At 42.4% G+C, this 12,227-nt stretch overlaps 1 protein-coding gene across 1 annotated transcript; it reads right to left on the bottom strand.

Moving 5' to 3' along the window:
- Positions 1-1,307: 1,307 nt before the first annotated feature.
- On the bottom strand, positions 1,308-11,466 carry cdc6 (cell division cycle 6 homolog). Its single transcript, XM_084082018.1, has 12 exons — positions 11,359-11,466; positions 9,948-10,265; positions 9,161-9,478; positions 8,384-8,583; positions 7,167-7,321; positions 6,584-6,690; positions 6,234-6,373; positions 5,857-5,957; positions 5,343-5,404; positions 4,454-4,629; positions 2,636-2,776; positions 1,308-2,151 (listed from the first exon to the last, which is right to left on the bottom strand). Exons 2-12 carry the CDS (start codon positions 10,249-10,251, stop codon positions 2,062-2,064), a joined length of 1,794 nt encoding a protein of 597 aa, XP_083938144.1. The 5' UTR covers positions 10,252-10,265; positions 11,359-11,466; the 3' UTR covers positions 1,308-2,061.
- Between the last annotated feature and the right edge of the window lie 761 nt (positions 11,467-12,227).

Genomic DNA, 12,227 nt, shown 5'->3' with positions numbered 1-12,227 from the left:
CTACACAGCACCCTGGCTGCCTGTGGCACGCTCGCCTGCATGACTGGAAACACAGTACAGTCGAGTATTCTTGACGTCTGAGGGGTCAAGGCCCGAGGGTCGTTTTTGGAGGAGCGGAGTAACTTTAAGTTTAGTTTAGTTTAATGTATTTATTTGCACAATAGAAGCAGTACATAAGGTAACAATTAATTAAAACACAGAAATAAGTGCAGGTGAGAACGGGAACCCATTATAGGGCTTATACAAGGTTCTCACCTAAAAAAAATGTGCCATGCGGGCCACATGCGCGTGCGAATGACCATAAAACAGAAGTAACAACACACTCTCCCAGCCTTTACTAGCACCATAATACTGTGTTGATAATCTACTGAGGGTTCCATGTCAATTTGACACACACACACACACACACACACACACACACACACACACACACACACACACACACACACACGTCTGTAATTTAATTCATGAATCCCAGGATTCTCTTTTTGACTGCTTCGGGACATCTGACAGTAGCCTATGCCTACCTACAGTACTTAACGGGTCACACAATGGACCAGCTAGCCTGGGCAAGACCTCCATTGACTGGGCCAAGGCCCAACGGACGCTACGCTTCTGCTTCACACCGTCTGTCTCGTCAAATCCACTTCACCTTATTGACCATTCACAAGTTCCATGATCGTTGTGGTCTGCTTACTCCGAGCTTCCATTAATGGTGTTCATGTGACAGCATCATAATTAAGTGTGTGTGTGTGCATGTGTGTGTGTCAAGTTGACATTGAACCAGTAGATTATCAACACAGTATTATGGCGCTAGTAAAGGCTGGGAGTGTGTGGTTACTGTTGTTTTATGGTCATTTGCACGCACATGTGGTCCCCACAGCATCGGTCAGGCCCAGTCAAAATTGTATTCCAGCTTACCTACGCTGCTGTGTCAAGGACCCTCAAAATGATATTTGGTCACCGACTCCCCCCCCCCCCCTCCATCTCAAAATATTTTGTGCCAGGGACCCCCAGAAGCAAAGATTTGAGTAAAAATCCCTTTAAAAATATATATTCAAAGATTTGTGCCAATGTATTCTACAAGCACAAGGACAAATGTGCATTTAATTAATAAAACATTTTTTATATTGATTGGATTCTTCGATTTAAATGTTTCCCCATCAACTTGCAACACCTTTCACCACCATGCTGTCAGGATTTCCTCCTGACAACCTTATGGTCAACGGTGTAATACCACGTAATCATGAAACATCCATGTTGAATACCTCATGACACAAAACAAGGACTGCTAATTAAAATGTCTTATCATCCATTTATTACAGAAAAGAAATATACAAATTCACAATAATAAACAATGCTGTTATTTCCAACAGCCGTTTTCAAGCATAAAATGCTGATAAAAAGAAAATGCTCCCCCTCCATTTTTAAGCTACAATCCGACTCGTTGTCTGTCGTTTCCCTCTCCAGACACAGAGGTATATTTAACAATGTCATCATCATTCAACAATGAAGATGGCAGTAGGTGTCCACCTAACCGACATCAGGGTTGACATTTCTCAATAGAAGAGTAGGGAAGTATGTCTTTTGTTTTGCTTTACCTTTCTTATTCTTTTACTCTTTTGTTGTTGCTGTCTATGCATAAATGTGTCGATCTGATGATAACAATAAAAAATAAGTTGCAAAAAAAAAGAAGAGTAGGGAAACCACCTCCAACCACTGCAGACGATCTAGTTATATTCTACCAACATACTCTACCAGGGTTTGTTTTGTTGTATTGTGTTTCATACCTTCTTGTATTGTTTTTACTTCTTTATCTATGCATGTCTTGCATTCTAAAATAGGAAAGAAAACTACCATATTAGATCATAAAATACAGTTTTATTCAATAAAATAAGTCCTGGATTGTAGCATTAAGGAGGAAAAAGGTTTCATAGACAACTGTCCGCTCAACAAACTGAACGCGTAACCTAAAAAAGGGCAGCAACAAAAAGCCACTAATAATAAATAATCTGAAATCTGTGGGCCGAAGACGATAATATCATGGAGGCCGGGGGGGGTTTATGGGAGGCCGGCTTCAAGAATGCTACCAAGCAGAGCGCGGTCCTTCAGAGCGTTCTCCACATCCTTCTCCTCGATCTTCAGAAACACCTGGAGGAAAGACAGACAGACAGACATGAAGGTCTTTGTCGTTTCCCAGCAGCCAACATGATTGTAAATAATACAGATATAGATCCCAACATAAAAACAGAATAATCTCAAACCAAGTAAAGAAAAGCTAAATACAGCCATAAGTAACAATGATATTTAACCAATTATTTTATCCAAAAGCATTTGACTGTATGCCAGCATAAACATAACCACTCAAACTTGCAAGAATTCAGTAAATTGGACCAGAGTTGGCTCTTTTCCATCTACAGTGTGGACTAAACCAGATCTCTTTGCCAAAAATAGCCAATCGACAAGCTCACAACTAGTTTCTTTGGCTTATGTTCCCACCAGAATATGGATGAAAACGTTTAATCATTTTTATACAATATGTAGTAGAGGTCCCTGCTTCATTCCTCTCTCAGCTAAGGGTCCTTAGGCTGAAAGATGTTTAAGACCCCTGATCGTTACGTTGAGCTGTATATACCTTGGTCAGGCGAGTCTCCTTGGCCTTCTTCAGGGCAAATATTCCCCTGCTCTCCAGCAGCCCACAGAGGGACAGACACTCTCCCTGGCCCACGCCTCCAACCTGCCGCTTAGTGCACAGGCGGCTGTGCACCTCATGGAGCTGAAGGAAACGCAATAAGAAAAGCACAATGAGCTTAATGCAAAACATAATATACTGTGGTACAAAATATGGTACAAAAACACATACATAACACACACCTCTTCCCACTGAACCACTCAAAGCATTATTTTATTCAGTGGTGGAAGTACTACTCAGATTTTGGGTAATTTTAACATCTCTGGCTTAACCCTGGCTAACCCTAACCACACACACACACACACACACACACACACACACACACACACACACACACACACACACACACACACACACACACACACACACACACACACACACACACACACACACACACACACACACACACACACACACACACACACACACACACACACACACACACACACACACACGTAAGTATTTGGGAAATATTCTGTATCTCGGCTCCAGTGTTTTACTATGTATTTTTGGCGATACATGCTATTTTCAACGGCGTATAACAAGCGAACGGGAGGTCGCGATTAGGGATGGAGCTCGAAAACCGGGTCCATTATATACCCGGGCATGAATTTATCGAGACCCGGTTTTCGATAAGCTTTAGGCTTGTCGAGCCTGTTATCGAGTGCAGCGGCCCATGACGTCATGTCTAAACTATCAAAACAAGAGGCGATCAAGAAATAAATCTAATCACCCACGCTGGCACAAACATGTTGGTCTAAAAGTGTATTGATAGCTGCAAGTTGTGCCAAACAGTGCTGTCCGTCCCTCAGTCTATCGTTGCCGAAAATGGCAGATCTACAAGCTCACAACGTGGTGCGAACAGACGCAGTGTGAGCTTGGAGATCGGCCATGTTTGGTGCGTGACACTGTCGTACGATGAAGTATACATTGCGCTTTTAAAGTGACAGTACACACATTAACCGTTTTTTCAATATTATTTTCCAAAAGTAAAAAGGTCACTTGCCTTCTGTCTGTTAGAAAAGTACTGTATTTGAATGCCCTAGTAAAATGTAGTGCACATGATATATTTTGGTTAAAACAAAGAAAAAATAGAAAAAATAACTATGCATTTTTTGTTTATAAAAAGTTGAAGAGACATGGAGATTTTATAGTAATTATTACAGTACTATTCATAATATAAAGCCATTTAACACTTATTGCACATTATATGAATGGTTGTTTTAATGATAGGCAAAAATATTTTTTACTTTTGTCATCTTCATTTAATTTTAGATAGTGGTCAGCCACAAACTCACTGTCACAACTGGCCAATAAAAAAAGATACCGGTTCTGTTCAGAATTTTTCGCCTCACGTCTTTTTTCTTAATAATAGAAAAAGATCGATAGTGGGCTCGATAAAAGCTCGGTTCGATAAGCAGGTTCGATAAGGTGCTCATTATCAATAAAAATTAACGAGCTCCATCCCTAGTCGCGATGACATTCTTTTCTCTCACAGAAGCACAAGTGAAACCATCTGTGATTAGCAACCATCAGGGGATCGATCATACTGGAGATAAATATTCTGTGGTTCTTGAAAGATTAGTCAGAATGCTTAAAATTGCTGGCAGAAGCTACAGGCCGTTTTAGAAAACCCCTGGCAGTGAATGTGTCAACAGTACTTGATACATCTTAACAGTACTTGATACACCTTACACCACTGTTTTGACTAATATTAGATAGAAGCATTGTCTACTGTGAGTCTCTCTCTCTCTCTCTCACCTTGCCCAGCGGGACCTCCTTGCTCTTCCCAGTGCGTGTCAGCAGCAGTAGACAGCAGACCAGCAGCTTCTGCTGCAGGGGGAGGCTCTCCCCCTCCCCTCCCCCCGTGGAGGACATGCGGTCCCCGTACACCTCAGACAGCACCCTGGCTACCTGTGGCACGCTCACCTTCGCCACTGGAAAACACAGAGTGGAAGGACAACACCAGAGTTAATTTTGATTTAGTATTAGTCATAGACCTTTGAATAAAATTCAATTTAGTCATCTGAAAGGTTTTAGTTTTAGTCTAGTTTTAGTTGACTAAATATCAGAAGATTTTTGGCTCGACTAAATCTACAGTTGATTTAGTCAACTAAAATTATTTTGGCAGGCGCCGTAATTCCTGATTTATACAGTATTTGGCTGTATGCCCAAGATCATTGGTTCTCAAAGTGGGGTCCGGGGACCCCCAGGGGTACTTGAGGGGGTTCCAGGGGGTCCCCAGCTAAATGATGGACAGGAACCAAATGGACCCTTATGGGTGTGTAACTCTGAGACTGTACAAATGGAACCAAATGGACCCTAACGGGTCCATTTGGTTCCATTTGTAAATCTCAGAGTTAAATTAACATTGATTTTACGATATGAATTGGGGTCCCAGAGATAGAAATGCCATTAAATGGGGGTCCGTAGCCTAATGCATGTCAAACTGGGGGGGTCCTTAAATTACAATGATTGAGAATCACTGCTAGAGCCGTAAAAATCTTCTCTTATGGGGGTCCCTGGCTTATCTTTTCAAATGGGGGTCCGCAGGCTAATAAGTGTCAATTTGGGGGTCCTTGACATGAAAAAGTTTGAGAACCACTGCCCTAGATGACTGTCTGGTTACATGACAGTGCCCACTACCCACCTTTGCCGTCAGCTGCGGTCGCCTTTTTTCTCCCGTCAGCTTCCACCATCTCCACCGCTCTCCTGTAATGTGATGGGAACTTTAGTTGTCAAAATACACAAAAAGACTTAAATGGTCTACTACAGTGGTCCTCAAACGTTGTCCTGTCAAGGACCCACAAATTGACATGCATTTGGCCGCGGTGGTAAAGATTGGTGGTAAAGATTTTCAAGATTCTTCTAAATTTAAATATCAAAATATTTTAAAATGGCCAATTTACAAGCTCACAACGCGTCGCAATTTTAGATTGGATATTCGAAAATAGCCAAAGTATAAAATAGGGTTAATGTGGTTAAGCCGATTGTGGTGAAAGGTAATATAGGAACCAATTTTGCTGGGGACCCCCTGGAACCACCTCAAGGAGCCCAGGCCCCACTTTGAATATACTATATCAGAACTACACTTTGTGCATTAAACACTTGCAACATCAAATGACAAACTTTTTTTTTCTTCATCTAATGGGGGCAAATGTTACCTGCAAATATCCAGAGCTTTCCTGGCGTCTCCCGACACAGCAGACACCTTCCTGGCACAGAACTGTACCGCTGCGGCATCCAGCATCCCTTCACCTGACACCTGGACAGAGGAAACCAAAAAGAGACACCATTAGTCATGGTTGCAACAAACATTTTGTTGCTGCCGGGGCAGAAACCTCTTATCTCCATATTTAACTTTTTGTTTTTTTTCGTAAATGAATACCCTACTACTACTTGATCAGATGGATCCACAAGCTCGAACCTTGGCGCTAAGCGACGCGTTTTGAGCTTGTAGATCTGCTAGACAATGCATTATTTACTTTGAGTTAAAAATGTGCATTCCTCCTTTCACCAAAGGCGTTTGTTTCTTTGTTACCTGTGTTAGTCTGTCCTGTACGATGGCGGTGAGCTCCTGTCGGCTGTAGGGAGGGAAGTTGAGCAGCTGGGGGCGACAGCGAGGCATCGCCTGCAGCCTGGGAAGGATGCGGTCAGTCAGATCCAAAGCGTTGGCAATGCCTGGGAAAAGAACACATACCACATTACACAAAGGAAACCCATCTGAACAACATACTGTCCAAATGTAATACATATTTCCACTGTATTTTTGATCATCATCAACGAATTCTAGGGTCAAAGTAAGTCAACAAATGGATATTACGCATGTATATACACGTGTGGTGGTCACACCGCTGAACACAAAAGAAAACACAACATAACAACTCTTACCAATGAGGCAGAGGCGGGACTTTGGCAGGTAGGGCCACTCAAAGATTGTATAAAGTACGTCCTGGGATTTACTGTCCAACTGGTCCATCTCATCCAACACAAGGAGCCTGAGAGAGTACAGAGAAAAACAATGGTTTTACTTACTTTCTTTTAACGTTTGATGAACAAACGTTGCTATAATTAAGTTGTGAAAAAAAACACTGTATATTTAGACCCATTTTCCCAATAATACATTAAAAATATTACAAAAAAGGAAAATAGAAATAAAGTGATCTGTGGTTAGATATACACTAATATCTGTCTTCACTTACAAAAAGAATTGTTAATGCAGATACAACGTTTCGGTCACTCTGACCTTCATCAGGCAACCGAAACTTTGTATCTGCATACATTTTTGTAAGTAAAAACAGTGTGCTCTTCTCAAGTTCATTGTTCTGGCGTACCTATCCATTTCAGTAGGTGTCCCCTTTTTTTCTTACATCATTCTTATCATCACCTGTCCTTAATCTTACTTGTTTCTCTTGCAATTTCCTGAGGGATATAATAAAGTGGATGTGAGTCTTAGGGGAGGTACTGTACTCACACAGGGGGTCCTGGGCTGGTCAGCAGCTTCTGCAGCTTGGTGTCTGTGTGGCTGCCAGGAGCGCCCAGTCTGTCAGCCAGGAGAGGGAAGATGGCGTGGGAGCTCCTCAGTGTCATACAGTTCACCACCACCGTCTTCACTGGTTTCAGGTCATCCTGGGAAAACACAGTTCGGATACAATTAGGACGGCAACAACAACTATCGATTATTTTTGTAGCGATTATTATATCGATTGCTTTTTCGGGCAGGGCCGGTCCTTACTGTTTCCCGGCCCGTTAAGAACTGTAGTCTAGGGACAAAGGCTGGAGAGGACGAATAAATGCCAAATACAATCGTTGCTGTCGGGCAGAAACCTCCCATCTTCATATTCTACTGTAGGAACCAATTGTCATCGTTTTATTTTGAGTTAATTCATCCTACTATAATTCTAGTAACCTCTGTGCGTTTGTAGTGGTGGTGGTGAAGCTACCCGGTTCTCCCCACTGGCTGGACCAATTGCTCTGATTTTGCACACAGCCATTGACCATTACCATCTGAACTTAACTGTGAAGCCCGTTTTTCAATCTCATCAAATCTCAGCTTCTTATTAGCGTTTTTGTGTCAAACACTGTCGCCATGGTTACGGGGCTGCCCAGCTATGGGACGAACTGCCTCCCGGGTTGCCAGATCATGTGCGCATATCCCCCCACGCATGCGTCGACTGGGTATGGTCTAGTTAAGAATAATTTTGGCAAAAAAAAGGTTAAAAAGCTATTGCTGGTAATTTGATCACATTTCATAATGTCATGAGTGTCATGTCATGTGTGTCTAAAAAGGTCTAACTGACCTGTTCTGATGTTGATCCCTTTGATGTTTAAATAGGGCCTAATTAGTCTAGTCTTTGATGTTCCTGTGTATAAAGGTGATGATGTCTTTTAATTTGGTTGAGTCAGACACTGAAGGAAGCTGTTCAGCTCATATACCGTTTTGTGTTTTTGTGAGATCTCGGTTAATCTTTTAGAAGAATTAGACGGAGTGACACTACATCTACCTTTTCGTGTTTTTTTCGTAAATTAAAGCCCTACTCGATCATACTACAGCATCACACAAAAGCATCAAAAGTAGCAGATCCACAAGCTTGTTTGCGACGCTTTTTGAGCTTGTTGATCTGTTACCAAACAAACAGTACAGATTTACAGATAATTTTAGAACATTGTGAAGGCTACAACAACACTCACCTTCATCTCCTGCAGAACACAGTTGAGGCAGGCTGTCTTGCCTGTGCCCGGGGCTCCAGAGATGTAGAGGCTGGAGGGAAGGGCCTTCAGCACCTGCTTCTCCAGGAAGGACCGAATGGACGCTCGCTCCGTCTCCCTGGACAGCAGTCGCTCTGGGACGGCCGTGTGGAGGGCCTGCTTCACACCCTGGTACTTTGACTCTGCGGAAAAGAGGAAGAGTCATTTAATATCAGCAATTGGTGAATAAAGTTTGAAACTAAAACAAAATATAACCTACTGTGAAATCATAAAAAGACTAATGTTTCAGGTCATCAAATATAAATCCCTAAATGGTTATCATTTGGTGTAAATAATATGCTTGTATCTTGGACACTGTATTTTAGTGGTGTTACGAGCCAGATCAACCTATTAGAGTTCTCAAATTCTGCCCGAACCTACCCGACGTTTTCGGGTCGGGCCCAAAATCTATGCCAATAGAAAAGCTATGCCAGTAGAGCCCAGTTAGGGCCTGGCCTTAATTTTCAGGCCCGTTGAGAACTCTACCTGCCATATCATAGGTGGGAAACCTTGTATGTCCAAATTAAGTGATATTTTTCAGATAATGGAACAATAAAACCTGTGTCCAATAGAACCACGATGGAAATAAGCTCTTGAACATTTGGGTGTTTCGTTGTTTTGACACGACAGATGTGTGCAAATATACAGTATGTTCAGCATGTATATATGCATTTTTAATCAGTCATTCAAAGAATAAAAAGAGAGAAAAGGCAGCCTTACTTTCTGAGAACAAGCTTTTGACCGGCGCCTTCTTCTCAGGACTCTGACAGGTGAGGCTTCCACTGGGCGTCTCCTGGAGTCTGCTGGGCAGAGCTTTGGAGGAGGGGGGGGTGAGGGGCTGCCTGGGGGACAGAGGACCCCCCAGGCCTCCTCTGTGGGACAGTATAGTGGTAAAGTTCATGGAGTTCTCATCCAGCAATAGTTTGCGCGGGGAGCCCAGGCCCAGTTTGCGTGGGGAGCCCAGGCCCAGCGTTGGTCTGCTCTGTTTCGGGGGCGAGCCCATCACGTTGGCACTGAGGTTACATCCATTTTCATCTCCTTTGAAGAAAAGACACAATGAATGAATAGGAACTTGTCTAGGGAAACATTGATGCAGAGGTATACTGACCATATGTATTAAAACATGTACTGTTGCTACATAATGCCACAAACTCGGGTTCCACGGATAAATAGTGAAAATGTATTGACCATTTGGCCAATGTGTGACATTGTATGTATTAAAAAGATCTTTAAAGTCCTTAAATTGTCACTTTCCTGTCATCTGGGGACACCCCAAATAAATCGGGGTACCGACCCACACGTTCAAAACCACTGTTGTAAAAAAGATTAAGTCACCTACTAAAACATTTTAGATGTGGGCAACCATTGTGGCAAGCATTAAAATCAAACACGCATTGCTAGTTCTGCATTTGAGTAAGCTAGGCTAATCAGCTCTATCATTATTTCTCAATACCTTAATGAAAAACTGAGATCATGCATATAATGTAAGTATATGCCCCACACTCACCTGTACGTTTTCGAGGGCTGAGGGGCAGTCTCGTCGTCAGGCATGGTGACAGAGGAGATATTTTTTTAGGAGAGAGTCCCAGGGGTCCTAGCAGCCGCACTGGGGTCAGTGTTGTATTCGCCTTTCTTGGAGAGAGGGGTCCTACTCCTAGTAGCCGATCTTGGATCAGTGTTTTAAGTTCCACCGGTGGTTGTTCCTCTGGCAGCGGGCTGCTCTTAGCCTGGAGGCCGGGTCTGACGGACTTACGCCTGGGGTACTGCAGAGTAGGCTGAGCCCCCTGGCCCTTGGATCGTGTGTTGGGCATTTTCCCTCAAAAAGCTGAATCACATAAAAATACATTGGGTGCATTCAGTACATTGACATAAACAGTCGGTATTCACGGTTCACGCGCTATCGTAGCCTTAGAGCCAAGACGGTCATCTGTCATGAATGAACTTGAACAGTGTTTGCACTTTCTCCCTTTACGGCCTGAACATCTACATACATACACAAATATAAAAGGTCTTAGTCTTACCCCATGGCCACGGATGTTACAATTATGTACGGGCCTTCAGGAGTACCCGTATGTTCCGTATTGTTCAATAAAAAGCATTTTAATCCGATCGGTGTCCATTTTTATCATAGATTATGATAATGTATCAGAGCAATACACCTCCCAACCGGTAGGGTCACGTATAAGCACAAGAGCAAATATGGAGTAAATGGCCACCGATTGGATTAAAATGCTTTTTAATTGAACAATACGGAAGATACGGAAACTTCTGAGAGGCCGTACATAATTGTAACGTCCATGGCCATGTGGTAAGCACTTTATATTTGAAATCTGAACGTTTATGTAGATGTACGGGCTAAAAGGGGAGAAAGTGCAAACACTATGTTGAAGTCCATCCATGACTGTCAGTCACGTATCAGGGCTAGTGGTATCGTAAAGGCTTTTAGCTGCTCGGGGCTAGAAAGCCCACCGCCAAAACATGAATGAATGAAACACTCATGAAACTAAAACAAAGTTTAAACTATATGAGGTTAATACTGATTCAAGTGTTACGATTAAACACAGTGACATTGTTTTAATATGATAGTATAATGATTAAATGGACCGAGAAGAGGTAAAACATTGCATGCATTGTTTATAATGGCGCCAACACATTAAACTACTATCTACATACAATTGTCAATCCCTCAATAATGGTTATAACTGGACATCATGACACATAATGTACACACAATAAGCAGGAAAGTTAAATACGGTTTACTAATCGCAATGTATGCTATTATAACCAGGCAAAACACAAGCAGACACGAAATGCGATGCAAATGAACCTCCAAGTTTCTCCTGCGATATGAAGTTAAAAACGTGTCCCCGAGTCCTTGGCTTCTAAACAGATACGTATATCAACAAGATCATTCTTACCAATTGGACCTTATTCGAAAACGAGGTAAATCTGCTGAAATGCTGAGAAATCCAGTGACTGTATGTCCTTCTTTCTAAGCAGGCAGCTGGCACAACAGTACTACTAGCAGTACAAACTAAACTTGCGCCAAATGCTTTGGCAACTCCTCCCCCTCCGATCAGCTGGACTTCCGCCGTTATCTGATTGGTCCATTGCGTGACATTGTGGTCACTTTCTACATCGCCATTGGCTCAGCTTTCAGCAGGACGCTACGTTGGCGTCAAATACGTCATTCATTTCACACAGTGTGTGGCGGGAGTTATGATTATCTAGTGTTTTGGCGGAATAGAATTTCCCGGGAACTTCAGCTTCTTTCTCTCTGCCTTGCCTTTGGCTTTGTACATTTAATTCTCAGCGTTTTTCAGACTGGAACACGTAGGATCGGTGTCAACCAATTCGTTTTATATTGATGTGGTTTCACCGAGTCATGCAACATCCTATATTGCACACATTCACCAGTTTAGGCTCACTCATATACAGTGACACTTACACTTCCTGTGCTTGTACAATAGAGCATTACAGCATAAACAATGCAAAACTTACCGATACAGTAGTTATGACTTATCGTTCAAACAGCTCTTCTATTGCAAAGATAAACAGCTGCTCATGATTGAACAAGAGGACTGCTCCCTCCCTGGTGTGAAAGTAACAGGGCCATGATGATAAGGGTCACTGTAGGCTCATCAAACAGTGGGGGAAGTGCTCAGCTTCTTTAAAAGTAGCAATACCAAACAAAATGTCCTGTATTCAAAATTGTACTTGAGTGAAAATACAAAAGTATTGGCACCAAAACATCTCTCTCAAACATACTTACTACAGCACCAAAGTA

The sequence above is a fragment of the Gymnoscopelus microlampas genome (genome assembly GCF_963454915.1).
Source record: "Gymnoscopelus microlampas genome assembly, chromosome: 2".
NCBI classification, from domain to species: Eukaryota; Metazoa; Chordata; class Actinopteri; order Myctophiformes; family Myctophidae; genus Gymnoscopelus; species Gymnoscopelus microlampas.
This window is presented reverse-complemented; position numbering and strand designations above follow the sequence as displayed.